Source organism: Orbicella franksi, chromosome 14 (genome assembly GCF_964199315.1).
Source record: "Orbicella franksi chromosome 14, jaOrbFran1.1, whole genome shotgun sequence".
In the NCBI taxonomy this organism is placed as follows: Eukaryota; Metazoa; Cnidaria; class Anthozoa; order Scleractinia; family Merulinidae; genus Orbicella; species Orbicella franksi.
The window spans coordinates 12969221-12995813 of NC_138158.1; the positions used below are offsets into that span (position 1 = coordinate 12969221).

Consider the following 26593-nt stretch of genomic DNA (forward strand, 5'->3'; position numbering starts at 1 on the left):
TTTAATTTCACTTGATCGGAACAGACTGCGTTTTGGCTAACATTTGCTTAATACTGTTGGCAGTGGCAAATACATATAAAGAACTGGTTTTATCTTGGTTTCTTGCATGCAAAATGTTCGTTCAGTGCAAATTGCCCGAAATTGTCACTTTTCATTCTATAAGCCGTGAAGATCACGGTACTGATCGAATGTCTCGCTGCAGTTTGAATCAATTTTACTTCTATGTGACAAAACACAAGGAATACGCTCCTTAATATTTAATTCTTAGTTTTAATAAATGAACGAGATGCTGAAACAGTTTGCCCAAAAGGTTCAAGTTCAGTTCATGGTCTGAGGCAGAATGGGTTTATCGCCGATTTTGACCAGTTGGATAAAAACAAATGTTTTCTTTGAATGTCTGGCCTCATTTGGAACCGAGTTTGCCTTCATGCGAAGAAACGGTTCCAAGTCTTTAAATTACCTGAAGTTTCATCCACACTTATGTAAACAGCTGATTTTTGTTACTATTCTTACTTCTGAGTGAGAAGTAAGCAGCTAGGATAACAAAAGGGGTGGGGAGTGGGAATAGGGGAGAGAATTTTGCATGAAAATCAAAGTCCTGATCCGAAAGAAGTAGTCTTTTTTATTGGCCATTGACTTTTCTCAGATTTGGTGGCTCCTAAAGGAGCTGTTTTTGTTCTGAAAGCTTATTAAACACTTTCAATACTTGGTTGCACCACCATGCTCCACGACAACAGCTGGAACAACCTTCTGAAGGACATGATCGATGTAACGCCCGCACTTGGCTCTATCCATCCTTTTGTTCCAAAATTTTTGAATGCCGGCAATGAGTTCTTCCTTCGTTTGGGCTTGACTTTTGACTCAAGGTACAACTTCAGTTCACGCCAAACGTTCTCAATTGGATTGAGGTCTGGGCTTTCAGGACGGGTCCGCCACCAGTTGATGCCATGCTCATTGAAAAAGGCCTGGGCACGTCTCGAGGTGTGTTTGGGATCATTGTCCAGCATAAAACGATGGTTTGGCAAAATATTGTTGATGAATGGAATCAGAGTGTCCTCAAGAATGTTGTAGTACAGATTGGCCTGCATTATTCCCTCGAAAATACAGATTTTCGTGGCGCCACTCCTGCTGATGCCAGCCCAGACATGAACCTTAAGCGGGTGTTTAGGTTTTGGCTTTCTCTTTGCTGGTTCATTGACCTTTCGATAACACGTGCGGCGAAACTGCTGAAGAGAGATGGAGCATTCGTCAGAGAAGATGACATTATTGAATGTATCTCCAGAGTCTAGAACATGCTGGGCAAACTCCAGTCTCTTGACTTTGTTGGCTTCTCTGATCAGTTGGCAGTATCTTGTTTGTTGTAGAGTCCAACCTTGTTCTTTGCAGGATCATCGGACGGTTGACGCGTGAACTATTAACCCACGTTTGGCAAGCTTCTTCTGGATTTCTCGGCTGGTTGCTTCGTCGTTTCTTCTCATCTGTTCTTCAATGAATGCTTTGGCTTCAGGGTTTACCTTTCTAGGCCGACCTGATCTTGGCAGGTTGTTTGTGGAACCGGTAAGTTTTAGCTTGTTTATAATTCTCGCCACACTCTGATAACTACATGTAACTGCTAGATCTTCTCCCTTTAACGTTTTGAATATCTCAACTGGATGAAGATTTTGTTCGTGAAGAGATTGGCTTCACTTACGTGTATAAGTTGATACCATGATTGCTGAGGATAAACTAACAATGCGAACTTTAAAATTCAACTATATACAAACATGGTTGCCATGTCCACTGAATAGCGTGGGAACCGTTAAAGTCCTGAGAGAATTCAGGGAAGAAAAACAATTAATGAAATATCGTTTGAAAGCTAAAAGGAAAATTCGCTATGTTTGTTGAAACTTCGCTTGAAAATTCGCTACAGGCAAAACGACTTTTCGTAACGCGGTCTGAAAATTTGCTCTGGGTAAGAACAATAGTAGCCACGATATTTTGCGAATATTTCGTCGACATATTGTTTTGTTCGAAAATTCGTTGAATGGCGTCGAAGAGTACTGAAAAGCAACGTAATTCGACGAATTTCGCTCTCATTACTTTTGCACAGTACTGTATGCACTACAAATGTAGCAATGGCCGCTTTTACTCAAAAACAATCATGCCAAATACTAGTAACCAGTCTACCTCTCAGACTACTCATCCTCCCAAAGCTCTGTCACGTGACATCTCGTCCTCAAACCCACAAGATTTTCACAGTTGTTGGGCTTATGCATGCATAATGCACAAGCCCACAACAAAAAGTATGGGAAGGGTTCAGAGTCACTTTAATTTTTCTCAAAATTTAAGGTGTCTATGTTCTCAAAACTGATAAAGCCAATCAGGAAAAAAATATTACCATGGTTACTAGTTGGGTAAGGACTGTATACAACATAAATATTGTGGAGATCGGTTGCTACCCTTCTTCCGATATATTTCAATTCTGCCTGGTTTTCTCAGAGACTCTTAAAAGTAAATAAATATATTCTTTTTAAGTTCTATAAATTCACTTCAAATTTGTTATTTCAGAATAAACATTATCATTGTTAACCTAAAATACTGGTTCACTATCATTATCTCACAGTACTTTCACATCCATTTGAAATGCCCCACTATTCTGCCCAGCTGGCTGCAATATTTCTTGCAATGCTGTGTGCCTCCTAATTATCTATTGTTGATACCTGTATATTTACTACTTGTGCCTAGTTATACCACACTGACAACTAATCTTACTGTGTAGCCTATTGGTGTTTCAACAGGCCCCTTTTCTTCAGGTTTCTTTCCTGTTGAGCAGCTAATATGATAAAAAGTGAAAAGGAGGTGATGTTGTTCTGTCAAATGTGCTGGCAACTTGATCTTTACTTCTTCATAGAAGTCTGGACACCTAAATATCAAAGCCAACAACTCAAATTATAAATAAAATTATAATAACAAATTAATTAATTTTATTACTATTTTACGCTTTACTGTTACTGAAAGAAAAATCAATTCTCTGACTATTCACCACCCTTAAACAAGATTCTGCTAACCAAACAATTTTGTAGTCACTTATAAAATAATTATATGAGTAATTTGTGGTGTTGGAAATTAAATTTTGACAGCGCTTGCTATTAAGGTGGGTGACTTTCAAAATCACTTGTGAGTGATCGATGATTTGTACTCGCCAAACGCTTTTTGCACATACATTGGCAAGTGCTAATTCCCAACACTGAATTTGCATGTATACAGACTTCAATGAAGCAGTGTTCACAACTGCAGTTCAAAGAAAGTATGTGCACTAGAATAATGAATGCAAAATATAATAACATACTTGTTATGGTAAGTTACTGCTGACCAGGCTTCTGACTGCATAGCAGCTGTACTGGATTTACCAAATACACACTAAAAAGACCATTAAAAACAACAATATTGAGAATACAAATACCACACAACCTCAATCTATCGAGGTGGCTCCCTATAGCTTCACGATTGCATGTGTGCTGAGCACGAAAGCTCAAGTAATCTGCGCATGATCAAATGAAAAAGGCAGTGTTTTTGGATATTTTATGATGGCAACATGAGCAAAAAACGCAAAACTGACAGTGAATTTTTGCATGTTTCCTTTGGTGAATTTGTTTTAAAATTTGGCTCATTTGTAACCACATACAATTCCTATAAAATACCCTATTTTTGCTAAAATCTATCAGAGTTAATCTAATATATTTAGAAGAATGACAAATTACAGAATATTGGCAAAACCATCTGAACAACCTTGACTTTTTATCAATTCAAAATTTCAGGCAATATTATTTCCATGATGTGTCAAAGTATGAAAAACTTTCACCAAAGAAAAGTATAAATATTAAGGAGTTAAGAGTGAATGCCTATAAAAATGGACCTAAATCGCCTATCAGTGGCACAAGTCGAAAAATTGATTTCGCTTGTATTTTGTCCATAGATAGGTCCTAGTAAGAATAGAAACGGACCATAGTTAGTTTCTGCTAATACCGCTTTCTTTGGTAGAAATATGCCAAAAACAATTTCGACCGATTGGGCTCAAAATCTACTTCCGGTTTTGCTGAATTTTCCGAATATTTGATTGCTTCGCGCTCCGCAGAACAGCTACTTGAGAATCTTTCAATGGATTTTATATTCAGTTCTGGTCTTCGTGGTATGACTGAGCGAAAAATAGAATAAATCAAAGTTAGTTTTGAGCCCGAAAAAAGATCAAACTGACACGCACAATTTTACAATGTGTCGCAAGAGAATTATTGCATAAAAACATCGCCATATTTTTCTATGGGCTATAACTTTAAATACCATAAAAACACTTTCTATGGGTTAAATATACAGCCACCTGTTAGAATATCAAAAAATATCTCTGGGCAAATGGTTTCAAGTCGCCCGCCTTGGCCTGTGTTTCTCATAGATTTTGCCCAAAATCCGCCGTTGGAATGTAAACAATTGCGTGACGCGGATAGCCACTCTCGAGTAAATATTCGTTTCCAGCAATCCGATGAAAGCAATTTTTGAAACGTTGTGTGGATAAAATAATGGATTTTTTTTTCTTTTTTGTTTAAGTTAGTATAAATATATATATTTTTTCATTTGCATTGCAACATCCACGACATCCCCGATAAAGACCGTTACCACAGTACTCCGTGAAATGATTTTAACACTTGTTTATTTTATTGATTTCACTGATAACTTACAATAAAGTGGCAGTTTTAAAGATACACTTAACCAATCCTCTATGGTTTATGGCAATTTAATCATTGACTGACAAATAAAGTCAAGTGGAAATACTATGAATTCTATAAACTACTATCTGCGTGACGGCATCTCAGCTCTTCTAGCTGTGTAGAAAATTTGTACCTACACAATATGCTCAAACTCAGCTAGAAAACCCGGAATTTCTTGAATTTAATTAGCTGAGGAAGAAATTGCGTTCAAGTTTCAATCATACTGGGAAAAAAATCCATCTTTTCTACTTTGGTTGTTTGATCAATTAACTGAAATTTGCAGATCATAACACTGGTAGACAAATAAACATTACAGTGGTCGATCTAGGACTAGGTTTACACTAAAGGAGGTTTCTGGATTCGTAAAAGTTCCCGGATTCATCAATTTTAGAGTATTCGGATTAGTAGGGGTTTACAGTGAAAGGATATTCGGATTCTTAACTGTTAACACACGACGATAACTCCGGGAACATTCATGATGGAATGGTTAACAAGCAGTTTGTTGCCTCGACAACGAGAAACAAAATGCCTCCGAAAATAAGGCTAGGGGTAGGTTGAGACAGTCTGAAGTTTTCTTTCAACTCGCTGACCACGGTACTGTTGTCCATCATGTCAGGTCCCTCCAGGTATTTATTCTGGTCTTTACTTAATATCTAGAACCATCGAGGTTTTCGATCGTGCCATCGTCGTCATCTGCGCAGTAAAGTATAAATTGGGCTTCTGAGGAATATGGCATTACCCATTATAACAGTGATCACCTACACCTGAAACAGCATGAGGTAATCACCCAGCGACCGCCATCAAATGGCCCTCAATGTGCCTACGACTCGACTACGACTGGATCATGTAATCCGCCATTTTCGTTCCACCGCAAACTCAAAAGATCACAGGCGGAAAAATATCCGGATTCAAGAGAAAATCGTTTACACGACAAAAACTCTCCGGATTCAAATGTTTTCGGATTCAAAGTTCCCACTTTAAATTCCGGATTCAAAATCTCCGGAGACACGACCAAACCGGGGAGTTTTTATTACAGATTCGTCCACTTTTGTGCAAACGGCAAAATCAATCCGGCACTAACACGTTCCGGATTCATCACGAATCCAGAACAATTTCCTCTAGTGTAAACCTACAATCCCGGCCATAAGTTGTTGGGACACCTCCCCTTTTTGCGTGCTAAAACCCACGATTTCAACTACGTCCTTAACGTTTTAGAACAAAAGATGAATAGAAGCAAGTACAATTGACCCCCCTCCCCCCAGCAAGAAAATGAAGCTATTCTGAAGACTAGATCGGATGTGGGAAAAAAGGAAAAAGGGACAATAGAAAGTGGTTAGACAGTTGTGTTGGAACCGAACGCGATTGCTGAAAAATCGTTATTATTGGAATAAGACGTGAATATCTATCTTATCGTCTCTTTAGTTCGAGAATACTGTTCTAGGAGGCGAACAATTCTTGAAACGTGGCTATTCTGAAGCTATTGTCAAGGATTTTTTTTTTCTTCAAGATTTTTATCAACGTTGACAGGGGGAAGGGGGTACCCGGGCTTGCGCGGTTTTGGTCTTAAGAGAGGCTGCCTGTGAAGTCATCTGCCGTAACTGTCCCAACACTTTTGACCAGGACTGTAGTCTTAAATGAACAGCGAACATCCATCTTGCTTTGTTCGCGGGAGTCGGTCACGGAAGAGCAAATTTCAATGAAATATATAGATAATTTGATTAAGCAATTAGCCAAAAATAGGTTGGCCGCCAAAACAGTTTAGGGTTTATCCTAACTCTAACCTTAAGTTTTAAGACTGAAGAAAAAAAGAAAAAAAGCATTGAGCATTTCAGTTGTTTGAAACAGAAACATTCGCGCACAATGACCTATATGTATAGTACGTGCGTAACCTGGAAAGCAATCCGTCTAGCACAGTAATTGTTCAAATTAACAGCTTACCGAGACACTCGCACTGTTGATGCCTCTTATTTATGATTTAAACTTTTAGGATTTGTTTACTTTACTTTTTCCGACTTTTTAGCAGGAGAAAAGGCACTAAATGGGCAGGTACAAATGACAAGGTTTAACCGAAAATTGATCCGTCGAAATCAACAAATACAAATTTAATCACTGTAGCGTTCCTTCAGATCAGATAAGGCTACAAACCAACAATATCAACTTGTCATTACGCTTAACAAATGAACTTAGAACGATTTTCTTTCAAGAACTCATTCTTGTAATTAAAATGATCAAAGAAAGAACGACAGCTTAAAACGACATAGCAGTAACACACGAACTCCAAGTAAATTGCTTTTAATTGGCGTTTTTAATTAACGAAATTTCCAAAGCGATGACTTTCAAAATATTAAAGTTAAAAGTGGTCCATTATGTTTTTCTTTTTTCACCCAAATGTTCTAAGATAGCCATCTGCGGTTTGTTGGAAACGAATTATGTATTCAGGGTGACCGCCCGCGTCACGCAATTGTCTACATTCTCACGGCGGTTCAGGGAAAAATTTACGAGAAACACAGGCCAAGGCGGGCGACTTAAAACAATTTGCCCAGAGATGTTTTTTGATTTTCAAACAGGTGGGTGTATAGTTACCTCGTAGAAAGTGTTTTTATGGTATTTAAAGTTATAGCCCATAGAAAAATATGGCGATATTTTAGGGCTGTAATTCGTTTGCAACACATCGTAATATTTTGCATTTCTGTTCGATCTCGTTTTGGGCTCAAACGAAACCTCGATTTATTTTATTTTTCGCTCAGTCATACCATTAAGATCTGAGCTGAGTGTAAAAACCATTAAAAGACTCTCAAGTAGCTGCTGTGCGACGCGCAAAGCAATCAAATTTTCAGAAAATTTAGTATAACAGGAAGTAGATTTTGAGCTCAATCGGGGCGAAATCGTTTTTCGCAAATTTCTCCCCAAAAAAGCTGCATTAGCAGAAACTAACTATGGTCCGTTTGGTTACTAGCTAGGGCCAATCTATGGGCAAAAAATGAGCAAAATCGATTTTTCGACTTGTGCCGTTGTTTGGTCCATAGTTATGGACACTGGCTCTTAATACCAAAATGAGGAATATATCTGCCTGTCATTAGATGAGATGTTGCCATGGTAATGGCCTTAATCCAAAAATTGACAACCAAAAAACAAGCCTTATTTTAACAGTACCTATACTGGTAAATTTCTACAGGGGAAACTCTAAGAGAAGTTATCTAAGTTTCCTTTTCTAACTTGCGTTCTATAGGAAGGGTGTTCGTAAATACTCTAGGGAGTCCCCTTAAGTCCCCTTCTAAAAGTTCAACATTTAAGAAGTCCCCATCTCTCCCTCTCTATTAAATAACCTTTGCCAAATGATTAAAAAAAATATTCATGCTAGGCTCTCTGTACTGGGAGACAATAGAGCTCTGTGGTGCAGTTATCAAAAGGCAATATTTATTGTAACACAACACTGCTCACATCACATGGTCACACACACATGTATGTCCAGCAAATTGCACAAACACAAATTGATTCTCTCTTTTGCACCAACATTAATGCTGTTTGAAAAAAGAACACTTAAAGCTACATATAAAGCACAAAGTCAATACAAACCATTGCATTACACTTAGAGTCCCATAACTGGAACAAGAACATAAAGGTGACCCTTGTCCAATTAAATCCTGTCTTTAAAGTCCATAATTTCAAATCATTTTATTCACTTGATTGGGTTGAAAACCATGACTGCATGTCATCGCTTGTGACAAGATCTGCTTCTGACAAATGTCTTACTAACAAAAATCCACAAGAATTCATTAAAGACTCTCTGTTGAATGGCATGCATTGCTAGCATTTGTTTTTATTTTGATTCCGTCACTGAAGATATCATCAGAAAAATCGAAAGGATTTAGGGCATTTGGTGGTCTCAAATATAATTTACTGGTAAGCTTTTAGCCAGGATTCGAAAAGTAGTTTTAAAAAAGATTTAATATGTGGCTGTCCATAGGATGCCAGGATGCCAACTCCACAAAATGAATTTACTTTTTTATTTTCTTTCACAAGCATATCTATAAACAGAATGTGCAGTACTTACTTTGCTCAGAATACTGTCTTAGTCATGATGTAGTTTTTCATTGGTGATTTCATTGTTACTGTGCTTTAGAATCGATAACCAGTCATGTACGGATACTAAAACGCTTCCAGTTTGCTTTTTTTGCAAGAAGGGTTTTCTTCTCCAGGAATAAAATGCAGCAGAGAAAGAGCTTGTCAAGAAATCTCACAGAAGCTAACCTAAAATTGGATGAATCTACTAGCGATGTGATAGCCTTTTCTGAACGCTAGCAATGGCACCAGGCAATGACAGCAGTACAAAGGAAAATAAAATCAATTCTCTGACACTCCTGTCAGCAGATGGGAGTACTTTTTCTTGCATCCGAGTACATCTTCCCTACTATTTCTCCACCAATCCTGGACAGATTTTCTCAGATGATTCTCCTAAGAGCCTCTATGGTGTAACTCTTTGCAAATCACACTATACCAGCCAATGTTTACCTTCTTAAATATGTAACAGACAATTTACTACCAATTGTTCTCCTTAAATAATCACCCTATCCAAAAGAACGATATTGTTGATGAAGAATGATATCGGGTTGAAAATCAAGTTAGATCGCTTAGATTATCACAGATTAGAATAGCTACTACAAAACTCTTCGAAAAGAAGGTTTTCATATTGTACAAAATTTGAGCCGAGGCACACAATACGAGCTGTTCAACAGAGAGTCTTTAAGTCTCTTACTTCAAGTGGTGATAAGTCTTCTCCTGCCAAGAACTGTACTTTAACGGCAATGTTTCTGGCAGATGTGCTTCTACTGGTATAATTGACACTCAAAGGGTACACATACAAAAGGTTTCTGTAAAATACACATGAATGGTCCAAATTAGAAAACACGCTTAAAATATCTAACTAGTAAAAGATGGATTGGAGCACTACACTGTACTTATAATAATTTTTGGTAATTGAATTAAGATAATAATTTAGGATCTGTCTTTATTTGACAACAGCTAAAACCAGTATTGTGTGTTCTGTAAGTGTTATAAGTTGTGTGCAAAATGTCAGTTCTGTGGTACAAAGCTAGATATCCATGAAGGTGCAAATAACTATCTTCCTACTTGAATGTAAGGTATGGAGTAAACACTTCTCGGGGAGCAAACTCTTCAATCTCTTTGGTTGGCCTGCCCTGTCCATCTGGATATGGGTGAACCTGGTAGTAGGGAAGGATTTCATCACCTTATTAGTAGGGTTTGGTACAATTATGAACCCTACCAGTATGTAAATTAATAAATTATATCATTTTAGTATACAGTAATTCACAGAGGTTCACAGATTTAAGAATCTGACATTCTGATTGGTTAAGAATTGTATAGCTGTATTATGGTGCTATATTGACTGTTCTAGGTGTTTAATAATAAAATATTATGGCATTTTAAGACTAATTGTCACTGAACAATGTGACATTTGTTTTCGAGGAGAGAAGAGATGGCAGACAGATCTTGCTGAATGAACCTTTCATTTAATCAAATACATCACTTCATGTCCACAACTGCTTCAAAGTTGATTTATTTAATATATGTATTTAGAGAACCATGGTAATCAGCTAAGACTTGGAGAGGAGAACCTTTCATTGAAACAAATTATGTCATAACAGTAACACATAATCATAGTTTAACTTTCAGCATTAGCATAGCAGCAATAGCAGTATCTTTTTTTCTTCAAAAGAGTACCTTTTAGTACTAAAATTCATTTTTGCGATATAAATTTATTTTGTTCAATACCTGATGCAACTCAGATGTTAGGCAGTATGGTGGTTTTTCTCCCGGAGGAGAGATATCAAGCTTCAGTGTCCCTACAAGATAGTTAAAATGGCAGGCTTAAGAAAATAATAACCACAAAAATAATTACTCATGATTTTACTGTGAATAAGAATTAATTTTCCTTTCTGGCAGCCCTCAAGGTCTGGTGATGACTAGTGACAACTGGGACAAAAAGCTCTTAGCTGTGTGACAAGGTAATACTTTCTTAGACTTTTAATATAAAAGGGCAAGTTGCCTCACCCACCATTGGACAGAAAAACAATTTTAATTACAAAGTTAACAAACATTAATTTTGGAGAAAGAAACTTAAAGGACTCTCAGTACAGAGAAATTTTTCAAACTTTTGCTCTAAAAATGTCTCTCTTGTTGTTGTTGTTGTTTTAAGTAGGATACTCTATAATTTATTATGCTCTAGATATCTTACTACTGCAAAAAACAAATTGACCCAAGAACCAATTAATAACATAATTTTAACAGCTCTAAAAAATACGAGAATTATACTTACCTGGAATGCATTTAAGGCGTTTTAATACTGAAGAAGGTCTTTTCAGGTCAGCTAAGAATTTGTACAGATCTTCGTCTTTCAATTTATCTGATTCCTGGACAAAATTTTAAACAAATATTTTATAATTTACTATAATTATAATCAGCAGAAAAAAAAGTGAAAAAAAAATTATACCAAGTAAAGGCAGATCAAAGTTGGCCAAGGTGCTGTTGTTTCTAGTCATACCTGTTTGAAAAAACTACTGACAGTGAGGGTGACAGGTCTAAAGTTTGTCAAGTCTGGGACCACTTCTAGTTCACTGCCATCTAACAGATGAATTGACTTGCGTGCCTCAATTAGTGAACTTCGGCTGGAAACACTTTCACTGTCCTTGCGCTTGCTACTTCGTGGCACAACAGGGGGTGTTTCTACAATACCAGATTGCTAGTGGAAAAAAGACCAATTGGCTACTTTGAGAACTTAATGAGTGATCAGTGTGAAAAGAGTGAAGTTTCTTTCATTCAAGTAATCTTTAGCAACTAAGACACCATAAGTTCTGAAAGAAACAACTCTTGAAACTTCCAAATTTACATGTAGCAGACACTTTTGAGTAGCTTAAATGTGTGCAATGTGGTACACATCTAGAGTTTACAGAACGTTTGTTTCTTCCAGAGATTGCATACTTTTTTAACTCAAAATCCACTGAATTTCATCAAAAAATTCATTCAACTTCCTTTACATTTATTTAATTACTTTTGTACTATAGCAACTGTACTTACCCTGTTACTTTCTGAATTGTACTCCAATCAGTCCAATTACTAATATTACTAAACTTTGTACCAAAAATTAATAAAAAACAGTGATGTCTTTCTTTACATATCACTTTTTCATCTCCTACTTTTCCACAGTTTTAAAAATCAACTACAAGTACTTTGACTGCAAAATAAGTGAGATATGAAAAGCAACGATTAAGATCATTTTTGTTTTAACTACACATTTCAGACAATTCAAGTAATAATAAATATTGCAAAATAAAGTTACCAAGAAAACCTCATAGCATGGCAACATTTTGAATACAGCTACATGTAAGAAGAACTTATCATGATTTTAGCTCTCAAGCTGACCTTGTTAGAGAAAATCCAGTTTGAAGTCATCCATATTCTAATCAAAACGGATGTTTCATGCCAGTTTAGAACAAAATAACACATGCTTTAGCATTTTATGAGGTTTGACATTAACTTTCTAGAGAATGCTGGAAAATGTAATTGCAGGGCACTTTGAGAAATGAATTAAAGTGAGATGTTTCATATAGTATTCAAAATGTTACTGTGCTTTAAGTATATTTTGTGGAAATCTTTTCTTGCTCTTATTACTCGATGAACTTTGAGTGGAATCCACCTTAATAGATGCAGCTTGTCTACATTTGGATTTATTACCTTCCTAGCTGGAGTTCCTGCTGGAGTTGTCTCTTTTTCCTGTGAAGGGCCTGTTGCTGCTGCTGCTGCTGTTGCTGCTGTATCAGTGCTTGCTTGTTTTCCACTTATGATGTCAACAAGGTGAATTGCAGTCCATGCAAAAGGCATGCGATACTTGCCAAGCCTCTCACAATTTGATACAGCAGCCACACGCATCTTCTCTCGATGCTTGGTTTATAAGAAGGAGAATGACAAAAGAAATGACAAACTTTCACTTTGGTCCATATATATGTGTTTAAAACAAATGAGGGGCACTGATCTATATGGCTAGTCTCCTGCCTATCCAGAGTTCTATTCTTGGGAAAGATAATTATGTGAATTATTACATGATAAGATCCTCCCAATGTTTTTATTCTCAACTTTTTAATACCACATGATGAACAAAAATTTTGTGAAAGAGAGACGGAGATCAAAAAAGAATTAAAAACTCAGGAACAATCAAAGGCCCTTTGGTTAAAAACTGTCAAAGCTATTGATGGGCTGAATTACAATCATGTTTACACCAACCTTTGTTGCATACCAAATAGCCTTTAATTTTAGGGCATTTGTTTGACTCCAAATGTGAAAGATCGGTGGTTGCTTTGGCAGCTATTTTGTTCACAATGGTTGAGCAAAGTCGCCTCTTATGTTGTGTGCACTGGTCAACAGAATTACCACAAAAGGTTGTGACCCATCAATTGACCAAGTGACTGAATGAATAAGTGGATTTTTTCCACAACTAGCTACCATAACTCCCTCTGGCTAGGCCATAACTTGTTAAAAATGATATCAGGCTATTGACAACACAACAATTACAGCCCAACAAAGTAGAGTTTAATTAAATTTCTTAGCATGATTTTCTTTAGTGATGAATGCTACATGATAGCTCAGTTTGTAGAATACAGGGGTACAGTATTTATTTCATCTTGGGATTGCTGGTTCAAATACATTCGAAAGGAATTTGTCTTTTTTTTCTTTCTTTGTTTTTGCCAAGAATGAACAGTGGCTAGATAATCATTTTCCAAAACTCTGCTGTAGCTTTCCTGAAAATTTGTCCCATGCCAAGGACAAAAAATTATTTGGAAATTTATACCTGTAAGCTATGACAAAAGGTTCAATTACATCTGGAAACTAAAGCAGGTTTGCACTGATTTCACTATGAAAATAATTAGTGAATTATTAAACAAACAAACTTGTACAAGGAAATCTATCTCACTTAAATTATTTTGTGTTTGTCTATGCCTACTCCCCAAGTCTACTTCTTGTAACAAGAGATCTGGATTATAACCAACATTAACGCCCTGACACGAAATAAATTATTCACAGCAAGTCAGAAGATGGTCCCTCTGGCTACCCTTGAATGAAATTTTAAATCTACCCACCATCCTCTAACTTACACAGCATGAAACTAGAGCAACTCTCTCTATCTTAAACATTTAAAAACCTTACAATACATGTATAATATAATGTTGCTTCTGCTAGAGAAGGATATCCATTATATGTCCAAAGTTCATCAAGATCAAATAAGCTCTTGAGTTGTGATCAAATATTTAATGACGGCCAATGATGACACAGTTTAAAATCTCTGTGGAACGTAGGCTTATTGAATAACTATGAAACAAATTCTGGGAAGGCTCACAGATACATACACATGTAAAGAACTAAAATAAACAACCATTATTTTACTGTCAAACTCAGAAAACCGTGAACACCTAAAATGTGACCTCTCACGTGAAAACGTACACTACCACTATCCGTTCGAACGTCTAAGAAACCGTCCGCTTGTCGTTTGCCATCCGTTTGTCATCCGTTCGTGATCGATGGGATGCCATTTGAATGGATTGGATCATCTGTTCAGGAAAATTTCTAGTCGTTTGAATGGTTGGGGTTATCTGTTTGAAAAAAAATCTCTTCATCTGTTCGAACGGCTGAGGTTATCCATTCGAAAAAAATCGTCATCTGTTCGAATGGCTAAGGTCATCTGTTCAAATAAATTCTTCATCCGTTCAAATGGCTGAGGTTATCCGTTCGAAAAAAATCATCATCCCCGTTCAAATGGCTGAGGTCATCCGTTCAAAATCTTCATCCATTCGAACAGCCAAGACTATCTGTTTGAAAAACATTAATGGTCATCCATTCGAAAAAATAGTTATCCATTCCAACGGCTAAGGTTATTTGTTCGAAAAAAATGGTGCCGTTCGAACAGCTGATGTTATCTGTTTGAAAGAAACTGCGGTGGTTCAAACGGCTAATGTCACCTATTCGGGAAAATAGTATTCAGCTGTTTGAACGGCTGCTGCTATTTGTTCACACAAAACTAATCAGCCATTCGATCAGCAAATGGTATCTGATGGGATAATTTTTTTCAGGTTTTCGAACGGCTGGGATTATTTGTTCAGAAGGTACTTAATAAAGCCGCCCGAATGGCTGTGTTCGATTAAAACAAGCATTCAACTTTTCTGATTCAAACTGCCACATTTGTCCATTCTGAAAGAAAAACTGTATTTAAATTCATGGTTCAAGAAATAAATACTTTGAACAGATGTCATAACGGCTCAAATTATGCTGTGTTACGATTGTTTCGAGCAGATTGTCAAGGAAACATTAAACAATAGCAATTAAACCCGCAAAATGCGAAAGCTCACTTACAATTTTCACCTCAACGGTGAAAAAGTTACTTTGAAAAAGAGAAATGTTCAGTTACTTTCCAGTTACTTTCCAATTTAGTGGAGGCGCGGTGGCCTCATGGTTAGTGCGCTCGTCTCCAGATCGAGTGGTCCGGGTTCGAGCCCTGGCCAGGGACATTGTGTTGTGTTCTTGGGCAGGACACTTTACTCTCACAGTGCCTCTCTCCACCCAGGTGTATAAATGGGTACCGGCGAACTTAATGCTGGGGGTAACCCTGCGATGGACTAGCATCCCATCCAGGGGGGAGTAGAAATACTCCTAGTCGCTTCATGCTACGGAAACCAGGATAAGCTCCGGCCTGACGGGCCACTTGGCTCGCATGCAGACTTTACCTTACCTACTTTCCAATTTACATTTGATGGGACTACCAATGTTGACAAAGGAAATTAAGCAACAACCACTGTGACAGGTAATGTAACAAGATAACAAACGAAAAACGATGAGTAACATTGATGAAAATGGAAGTCCATTATAGTTTTGTAATATCTTTATCAAGTGCAAATTTATTTGGGAAGGAACAGCAGAAAATTGAGGTGCTTACTACATGTCAGCCACAACTTCTTCCAAAATTGCAAACATTGGAATTTATTTATAATAATAATAATAATTATAATAATAATAATAATAATAATATTTATAATGCGCAAATTTCATAAAATGTTCAAATGCACATGACAAGATTAAAAACGGAATAAAAAGGCTAAAAGCTAAAATTACAATTAAAAGTAAACTTACAAGGGATTGTAATTATTTACTAAAATAAATCGAGTTGCTAGTTTAACCAAAGATGATACCAAGGTTAGAGAAACCACCAAAATTTTAGATTTTTAATCATCCCTATGTATAGTTGCGTCAAATTAACTGTCACTTTGCTTGACTAACCATACACGTTGGCAACATTCTTGTTTTCCAAAATCCCTCAAACTAAGTCCTGGATGTGGTTCAGGATACAAACGAATACCAATCATTTATACTTTCAGCAATATATAAATACGACATGTGTATCTTGTAGACTTACTAAAAATCCTTTCCAATAGTATTTCATTTCCATTGTTAGTTTTTATTTTTTGGAGAATTTTTTAATATAAATACGACATGTATCTTGTAGACTTTCTAAAAGTCCTTTCCAATAGTATTTCATTTCCATCGTTAGTTTTTTCTCAATCTGCCTCTTGCTTTGCTTGAGGGATGACTAATTGAGTGAAGGTCGACTTGTAGCAAGTCTAGTACCTAGGGACTAAGCGAAAACTGAAAACTAAATTTATAGTTCACATCCGCTCTCTGTGGTTTCTGTGCTTGAAGATCTCGCTCATGATTGGTTATAACACAATAAATATTCCAGACATACTTTAGGTGTTCACAGTTTTCTGTAAAAATCAAAATTTGCTGACTTGATTACCAGCTGCTGCTGGGGGAAGAACATAGACTGCACCCCAGAGAGCGCCAGAAATAAGGCCCACAGAATTAGTTGAATAAAGCCTACTAGAGTGACCTAGAATAAAAGTTTTTAAGAGCGTGTCCGTGTAAGAACCGACCACTCAAATTTTTGTGGAAAATGGATTGCCTTCATTTTTTTCTATGCAAGTCAAGCAACATGTGCATTGAACGAAAATGGCCTTTACTTCGATGGATTCGCTTTCTTTATTTTTTGGAGAATTTTTTTTGTAGGCACCTTGAAAACCACACAAAACCAGAAATTGAAACTCCAAAATTTGGGAGTTACATTAAGCTTTCTTAAAATTTGCACATTTAATGAAACAATCTGAATAATTCTTTCAGAGCTACTGCATAATTCTTTCCTCTTTACACACAACTAAAGACTGTTTACTTGTCTCAAACACAAGCAAAGTTATGATGTTTTTTCCTTATCCTCTAAAAAACGTCTTTGCCGTTTTTCCTGACATAGCCTCCAAACAAACATATTTTTTCCAAATGCTACACCTCTACATGAAAAATGGCTGTTATCAGCACAATTTACTAGGCCTAAGCTACAAATATCTGTAATAAAAGTTGTGGGCACTCATAATTTTGAAGCGCACAAAATTCAAGAAAGTAGCTGAAAAGTCACCATTTTGTGTAGAAACAGATGAATCTTGTCCGTTAACTGAAATGCAGTTTTAATGTTCTCAGCGAATATTTTGACAATACCCAATTATTGAGTTTTAATGTTTGGAGAACTTGATGATACTTATTTTACACCAAAATATCAGGAAAACTTTCAAGCCTTGCTTTGTTTTTGGCCTCTACTCCGCTACTGATCACTGATCATCACCGGCCTTTCTGTCATGCACCACGCATTCTTGGTACTGTAAAGCAGATGAATTTGTTATATTTATTCCATTTCCTCCCCTCCTAGACTGAAACAACAAATTGATAAAACAAGCAAACAAACAAACAAACACACAGAAATCACTGAGCGTATCTTGTTTGTGTGGTTGCTTGGGTTGGATAAATAAATAAATTAATAAATAAATAAATATATAAATAAATAAAACTGTAACTAAACTAACCTTAGGGTTTTCTGCATCTTTCAAGTATGGCTCTGCACATTCAGTTATGTCACCTTGCTGGAGAACTTTTTCCAACTTAATGACAAGAAACACATCAGTTGAGGGGTATGTAATGGAAAACACTGCTGATCGACTAAGAGTGGAAATATCTGTGCGAGAAGTGTGTTCTTTGACTAGCTTCCTGCACCATTCGCTGTTCATGTCAAAGAAAAAATTTTCTGATATCTGGATAAGAAAAAATGAAAGAAACGTGTCAATAAAAAATGGTTGTTTATAATATAATTATAACAATAATAATATAATTATAACAATAATAATAATGGCATAATATAGTAATAATAATAATAATAATAATAATTATTATTATTATTATTATGGTATAACCAAGAACAAAAATTATCAAGCAACACAAAAGAAGGTAGCAGAGGAAACAACAACCATGTAGCACCATAAACATATTATATCATAGCCATCTGAAGCAGTAAAAAGATGCTGATATATCAAAGAAAATCATCAACAGCTAATGGCTGCAGGCTTCACTGCTCTCTGATCACTCCCTTCTTTGGTCAATAACTTACACTTATTGAAAAATACTCTTTCATGCTTCTAAGACATAATGTTTTCAACCAAGATAATGTAGTAATCAAGACTCAACCAGTATGAGAATGAGTCAGATTACAATATATTAGCTCCTTCACAGAACTTCTGTTTCAAGTTTATCAAATAGAAGCCACACCTTTTTTTTCACTCTGCCATCATAAAGAGCCATTGATGCAAATATTGGTTCAACTTCCAAGTCAAGCCTAGAACAAATTTACATGTTAGATAGAGAACATGATATAATATTTTAACATGTATATGACCTTGGTATATAATGATACCAAACTGAAGGTATATCTCTAGGCACATGAACAGGGTTCAAACAGACATCAGACCTTTTTACTCAGGCTTCTGTATGAAGCCCAAGTCTTAAAATGCAAACTGATTTGTCTTGGTCGCCAAAAGGGTGTCATGGTGGCACGCGTTCCTAGTGTAGAAGGTGGAAATTGGAGATGAGATCGAATGTGACAGCTTGCTTGTCGTGTGCTAGCTCTTCGTGAACAATGTAATATATAGAATGCTCTGATTCATGAAGAAAGTTGGGAAAGAATAAAGCCTTATACAGTCATCTCACAAGCAAAATGTCTATCATTTTTGGAACAGGTTGGTCCACAAATTCTATTGCTTGAAAGCCTGCCAAATAAGCAAAGTTCATGCTTGTTCTCACAAGAGAACAAAGTAGCCATGTACATGTAGGAGTTCAAACTACAAAAACACTGACAAAAAAGCTCTGAGTAATGAGTACAAACAAATTATGATGCTGAGGTGAACATCACAGATGTTAAAAAAATCAAGAATCGTGGTAAGCAGAACTTTAAAGATGACGCAAACAACAAACAGTTGGATAAAGAAGATACTCAACAAAGCAACTTGAACAGTAAATATCTAAGCAGAACTCTTGTGTTAAATATCCTGATTCTTTTATGTTTTTATATGTGTCAAATACGCTTACCTACTTGTACATGTTGTGTAAAGTACAATCTGATGTTGTGGTACAAAGCCAGAGTAAATGAAATGCTCTTGGAGCGTCTAGTTGTTCACAGCATATTCAAGGACATTTGCTTTTTTTTTGGGGGGGGGGAGGGGGTAGAAAATGAGAATATTCAAGACCCAGCTGAAGGTGGGATTACTTACACTGTCAGGTACTGCACATACATCTACATGTAAGAATGAAACTATGTAGTTCTAACACTGCTGTTGTTAACAATGGCCTCCACACAGCTATGTTTACTGAAGGCAAATAGCTCATTCTCATTGTATTTGTCTGGGTCAAAGGGGAGGTTTAATCAATATTTTGGCTCAAATTGTCAAAATGCTGAAGCAAAGGAAGAAATTCAGCTTACCATAACTTATTGTGCATCTGTACTCTAATAGAGTACACTGTTTCAAACAAGCATGAGTTATATCGAAACCAGATAATTAATAATACAAGTATTTTTGCTTGCCCTCCATTGGCCACATTTTGCTGGACAGTAAGTTGTAAATCACTGTTTCTCTACAATAAACAGTGTTGGAACTATATGGATCTGGCAATTAAAGCCCTTAATAAAATAATCTGACTTAATCCTTATCCTGCCAGCTGGTGTCATCAATGTCCTATTCTGCCTATCACTCTGCTGAGAAAATTTTTCCAAGGCTATAATGTGGCTTTGAGCTCACTCACCCCATTTCCAAGTTTTGACCTCACTGAACTCATTACAAAACACAAGAATCGCATATTAATATCCTATTATTGAGTATAATTTAAACTTAAGATGCTTACTTTAGTTGAAGACATTTGACCAAAATTCTCTGCCCAAAATGCTCTTGAGGAATAGTAGCAGGAACCCTCTTTTCTATCCCTTCTTCCTAAAAAAAAAGAGTGGTTTTAAAGGCTAACTGAAAGGTCATACATTCCAGCCAAAACACAGTAAATTTTGCATAAAAGGACAACAACATAACTAACATTGAAAGTTGTTAAATTTGTTTTCACAAACGTGGGACAATGGGCAAAAAAGTATTAGTTTTACACTGCTATTTATAAAGGCAAACATAATTTACAGGTAAAGAAGTATCACCTTCTTTCCCAAGTATTATCAGAAAAAGAAAAACAAGCAATATTGCTTGCCCACCAGAAGAAAATGCTGGTCCAACAGAAGCATTTTTGCTGTACACCCCTGTATTATTGCCAGAGTGTTATGTAGGTTAACAACTTTCTTCACTTGTTAAGTAGGAACATAAGAAACCACCCAACTGTTTGGCAGTAAATGGGACTAAGGTTATTGGGTGCTATCTGGGAATAAAATAGGGGTGGCAGCAACACATCCCACACGCAATGGATGAGCGGACAAGTGTAGCGCATCCCACACCTGGTGATAGCGATAATAGGGAGCTTTAGATTGGACTACGAGTATGAGATTGAGTACGAGTACGATTTTCAATTTTCAAATCAGTGACGTTTCCAGAGCCCTAGTTCATCATGCTGGTTTTAGGCAGAGAGGGTAGCTGATGGGATAAGATGGGTACGTGTTGTGATGATGTGAAGACTGAAAACTAGAATTGAATACAATTTTTGGCGGTCAAGTGAAAGGTACTCTAATATGCTGGAGAGTTTGTCAGCAGACCAGTAGCTGATGATCTCCAGCATATGTTAGGGACCAGCACCAACGACGATGAGCCCAGAGGACGATGACCGGAAGTAAAATTTCCCCTCACCATGCTACTACGAGTGCTCAGCTCATCGTCCATGTGAAGTTCAGGATGTCAAAACGTCAGATTTGCCGTCCAGAGCAAACATGAGTATGTATTAATCTATTTACACAGTGTTTCAGCCAGAAAATTTATATCAAACTATTGAAATGAAAGTTGGTTATTTAACCTCTTAGCTTAGTATTAACTAGATTTTACGGCGAGTTTGACATAGAAATTGTTGGTAATAATATAATTCTGGGTTTGTCGATTTGTCTGTTGTGAAATTTGCTTGTCAGCGAAAGTAGAAAATTAAATGAATTCAGAGATCGAAAAATGACTCTTTCTTTCATTTTCTTCTAGTTCCTATCTACATGAAAGCTTTTGCTTATGTTTCTAGGATAGAATTTTAAACTGGGAAGGTCGTTTTAGATTATATTGGCCCGAAAATTCGGCATCATTTATCTCTCCGAGTGAAAACCTGTTATGTTTGTCCTACGAGAAATCGAGAGTTTTCGACATAAATTCCTCATGTAGGACTGAAAGTTCGTTGTCACTGATAGTACCGTTTTTGTAGCTCAAGCGAAACTGGTCGAGGAGCTCGTGAAAGGAAGAGGACAAAATTTTTCGATAGTTTTAGGTCGATGTTTGCAAGGACTCAGCTCTATTTACACGTACTTGCACTTGGTTTTCACGCCGTGAATGACGTCCTCGATCCAGTCCTACAGAAATTTTACTCATCATCATCGTCTCATTCATCATCGGTGCTTAAGGTCCCTATTACTTTTCATTTGACTGCCGAAAATTGTATTTTACAAATTCAGCGCATAAATCAGGTACGTGTTGTTTGTTTAATACGTCATCCAGTCCCTACATCCCACGTCCTCGAGTCCCCGCGCATGCTCGCGTTCCCCATCCTCGCGCCCCCACGTCCCCGCATCCCCAAGTCCCCGCATCCCCGAGTCCCACGTCCCACGTCCCACGTCCCAGTCCCCAAGTCCCCGTCCAACTTTTAGTCACAGCCCTTGACATTTTAGTTGGTCACTTAAGGGAGCTTCAACTGTAGTTACCTGTTGAATAGGATAAATGGAAAATACAGAATGTATCCTGTGGAGCTGGCGTTCTTCCTCATTTGCAGCATCTAGCTCATCTGGCGGAGTCCGATCAAGAAGAGATGGTAGCAGTGGGTCAGGATCACATGACTGCAAGTCAAAAATGCTACAAAAGGACAAATGAATGAATAAATGAATAAATAATTTTTTTTAATTGCTAAACACATAATTACCAACATTGCCTTACCCTACTTACAATACAACACAATACTTAACCTACTTACAATACACTACCTTATTGTTACTATTATTATTATTATTATTATTATTATTATTATTATTATTACTGTTATTGTTATTATTACTGTTATTATTATTATAACTGTCGGACATTGATTTAGATATCGAAAAAGGACCTGCAAATATTCGTTAAGGCAATTGAGAATGCTATTTCTGGGGAACTCTAGCCGAAGCCACGAACACTGAGCAAAGAAGTGGACCTACATATAGCTACAGTGTATTTTTAAAGTAGAGTTTTTGCCATTTAAATGTGTAGCATATTTTTTACTATTCTTATTTAAATTTTTTTTGACAAATGATAATAGACAAATTTATAAGAGTTGTAAAGAATGAGTGTAATTTGTAATTCGTTTGTAAGTTAGTATTTCCCTGATATATATATTGTCCTAAGAATTTTTACAGTTGTAATTTTTTTATCAGCCACTAATAAACATTATTATTAAAAATTAAAATTAAAAAAAAAAATTATTATTATTATTATTATTATTATTATTTCTAATGCTTTTACTGTCTTACAAACCTCACTTACAATACATAAAGAAAAAAACACCTATTTACAATACTTGGCATTACCTTACTTACTTACAATATGCAATACCGGTAATTACTCATTATGACTTACACATTACATTACTTAAGGAGTTACAATACAATGTAATTACTTAATTATAGAAAAAAAACAACAAACAAAATAAAAAAGGAACAAAAATAAGACCTCGCGACTAATTACTAAGGGAAATGCCTTAAATGGTAAGAAGGAATTTCCACTTCTGTTGAAATTCCCTTTCACCATTCATCGTGGCACTAATGAGATGAAGTCGCTGAAAACGAACATAGTATTATTTAGAGCGTTGATATAAGGAAAGTATTTGCCTAGTATTATGAGGTGGTTGAGGGTCAAACGGTGAGTACAAGGACGAGTAATTCCAAATAATGCCTCTGGCTAGGAGAGAAGTAAACTCGTGTTACTTATGGTAGAATACCAACTTTGGAACTTACACCAAAAGGAAGATGCTTGCGGGCAGCTAATAAACAAATGACGTATGTTTTGACTATCAGAGGGACAGAAAGGGCAGGATGGGGAGGCAACCTTGTTCATTTTGTATAATATACTGTTCGTGGCTAAAATGTTGTGTATAATTTTGCGCTGAAACATTGCCAATTTAACTTCTTTTGTGGCTGTGAACGGCAGAAGATAAATTTTATTTAGATCCTCTTTTGCAATGCCGTATGATAAGAGTTTTTTTTTCTGAAGTGGGAGGAGGAAGATTTTCTAAGGTGAACAGTTTGTTGTATAACATCTTGCACATTATAGTACAGATTGGCGGCGGGGGTGTAGCAGAGTCGCCAGAATTAACGTGAAGGAGCTTCTTCCAACTTTGAGGGATCGCAGATAAAAGACTATAATATTGTTAAAGGTTGCAATTTAGCGTGTCTTTATTGCACAAGGAAAGGAAAGGCAGGAAGCAATTTTCATGCTTGACAAAAAGGTCTGAAATTTGCTTTATACCTGCTCTGTGCCAATAAGGTAGATATACCAGTTTTTTGTCAATCGTAATGAATTTGTTGTTCCAGATTGTCTGAGACAGTATCTCGGTCTTGCTGTGAGGTGTCGTAGACATGATTTCTTGCTAATGATGAATAATTTGTTTGTAAAATTCAGGAAGATGGCCATTAAGATCAAGAAAGTTGTAGTCATAATTACACTGAAAGATCTCAGTACCGCCAACAGTAGAGAGAAACGATTTTGGAATATACTTCCACAGTGCATGTGAGTCTGAGCACAGCCCTTTTACCCAAGTTAGTTTCAAAGCCTTATCGAAAAGCACAAAATCTTTCATCCCAAGACCGCCATCCGATTTCTTCTTAAAGGTTGTCTTTTTCATTTAGGTGGGTTTTTGCTTCCAGATAAAATCGAACACTATTTTATTGACCTCTGTTGCAAAGTTTTTTGGAGTCTCCATAACACTGGAGATGAATACAAGTTTGGAGAGGGCTAAGTTTTAACAATATTTATTCTACCGTATATAGATAAGTCTCTTCAGGACCAGACACTTAAGGTTCTCTTTAGGGATCCTAATTTTTCAAAGAAATTTTTCTTATGAGACAATTCAATATTGTAGGTAAAATGCACACCAAGTACATAAACAGGATCATCGCTGATTTGGAGGTTGCAAATTGCGTCTTTCTTATGGCGCATGGAGCATGAATAAATAAAATTAATACATAAATAATTACACAAACAAAATATAATTACACAAACATTACATAAAATAAATAAATTAAATAATAAAATAATTAGATAATTCATATACATGTAGCTCCATCATTAGATCTTTTCTTCTGATACAGTATTTGGTGAAAAGTATTTCTATATGACTGGTATTAAAGCTATCAGTTTTGGTTTTTGGATTAAATCCTTTATAGCTGAGAAATTCGCAATTATGTGAAGGTGCCCATACGTTCTCTCATACAAGCTCTGTAATTTAACAAATAAATTTTTCTAGCCTGAGTATTTGAACTATAGATCTGATATTTAACCTGCATCATCTCTGCATTATTGACTTTAAAACTGTTCATTTTGTTTTTGGATTGAATTTTTTATACCCAAGAAATGTGCAATTTTGTGAACATGCCTAGTATACATTCGCTGTAATTGCGTTTCCATACAAGCTCTGTAATTTGACAAATATTTTTTTCTAGATTGAGTCTTTCAGCTATAGATCTTAAATTACGCAGACATCATCTCTGTATCATTGACCATAAAACTGTTCATTTGTTTTAATTTGGATCGAATTTTTTATAGCTGAGTATTTTGCAATCAAAGTTCTCATGCATTCGTTGTAATAGCATTCCCATAAAAACTCTTTAATTTAACAAATAATTATTTCTAGCTTGAGTATTAAAGCCATAGATCTAAAATTTAACAATCATCATTAACTTTAAAACTGTCTTTTTTGTTTTTATGTTGATTTGTTTGTAGCTGAGCAATTCCCAATTTTGTAAAGCGTCTCTATGGGACATTGCTAAAGTCGAAATATTTGCATCATACAGTACTCTGTCATACTTTTCTTGCATTCCTTAGCCCAAGGTCGCCATACATGAAATAGTTTAGAAAATTATAGCTAATAAAAGTACATCTGAGAACTAAAGTGGATTGGTACTGATCACAGCATCATCCGATGGTGCATTACAGTATTAAAGAGTGAAGTCATTCAAGGAAATCCCTTTCGTTGAAATTTCTGTTTGTCTAGTGCAGTATCCTAATTGCTGACAAGTTACTTCTCCGAACAAAAAATCTGTGTTTTAAGGAAAATACAATGTATTGACAAGAAACTTATTCTATAAATTTAGAGGTGGAGTCACCAACCGCCCAGTTGAATGAATAATTAAAACTATCGACCACCCTAAACATGAGCTGATAATTGTCTTGTACGTGACCATTCTATCATATTGTTAAATGTACTTCAAGCAGTATCTGAATATATCAGTACTTCTGCTAGCTGAAGAAGGATCAACAAATATATATATAAAAAAACAAACACACACAGAAATCACTGAGAGTATCTTGTTTGTGCAGTTGCTTGGGTTAGATAAATAATAAAAAGATAAAATATGGTTTACTTTTAGAAGAATAGTGCACGCACATGCAAAAAATATACAGTGATAAATGTTACATAATTTTTGACTGAAGAGGGAAGAGGCCAAGGCTGTGGTGCATATTGTATTTGATGGTATGGTAAATAATACCTGGATGCCCAGCTCCCCCTGGGTAATTCTTCGTGTCCTTTGCCCAATTGTTGTGATGACTTCTGCTGCATTCCATTCTTTGCCTAAGAAAAAAAATTGGGGATTTTATAAATGAAGGCCATTACTTCATTTATAAATGCTAAGCAATAAAATGAACAATGATAGGGCAGATGGCTTTTGCTATAGCTTTGCCTGGATTTAACAATCTTGCACATTTGGTGACCCCTATTTTTCTTTTGATGGATCATTTTCTCTACCGATTTTCTAGGTTTGGTGAAAAAATGAGAAAAATATATCAATTAACAGTTTGAATTTTATGCAAAATGCACCATCAAATTCCATTATTTTTAGTTCTTCATTTAGCTGTGTGGCGATTTCAAATGCCTCTTGACGGGTTAAGTTTTGTGAAAACATTGGCAACATTTGGAATTATTTACGCAACAGACCCACTTTTACAAAATATAACTAAGATCGTTTGCCTCCCTTGACTCACATATTTTTAACTATAAACCCCTGT

The 26593-nt window shown here is 36.1% G+C and overlaps 1 protein-coding gene across 2 annotated transcripts in view; it reads right to left on the reverse strand.

Moving 5' to 3' along the window:
• Positions 1 to 26593, reverse strand: part of LOC145467562 (dedicator of cytokinesis protein 7-like) — a 107290-nt gene that overhangs the window by 52217 nt on the left and 28480 nt on the right. For both annotated transcript variants that reach the window (XM_081451124.1, XM_081451125.1), the window contains exons 6-18: positions 26077 to 26159; positions 22045 to 22192; positions 20070 to 20155; positions 18444 to 18510; positions 17708 to 17932; positions 12492 to 12698; positions 11302 to 11499; positions 11077 to 11170; positions 10533 to 10603; positions 9870 to 9961; positions 9496 to 9610; positions 3329 to 3399; positions 2752 to 2902 (exon numbers count right to left, since the gene is read on the reverse strand). In XM_081451124.1, the coding sequence (XP_081307250.1) occupies positions 2752 to 2902; positions 3329 to 3399; positions 9496 to 9610; positions 9870 to 9961; positions 10533 to 10603; positions 11077 to 11170; positions 11302 to 11499; positions 12492 to 12698; positions 17708 to 17932; positions 18444 to 18510; positions 20070 to 20155; positions 22045 to 22192; positions 26077 to 26159 (1608 nt within the window). The remainder of the gene's footprint in view (positions 1 to 2751; positions 2903 to 3328; positions 3400 to 9495; positions 9611 to 9869; positions 9962 to 10532; positions 10604 to 11076; positions 11171 to 11301; positions 11500 to 12491; positions 12699 to 17707; positions 17933 to 18443; positions 18511 to 20069; positions 20156 to 22044; positions 22193 to 26076; positions 26160 to 26593) is intronic.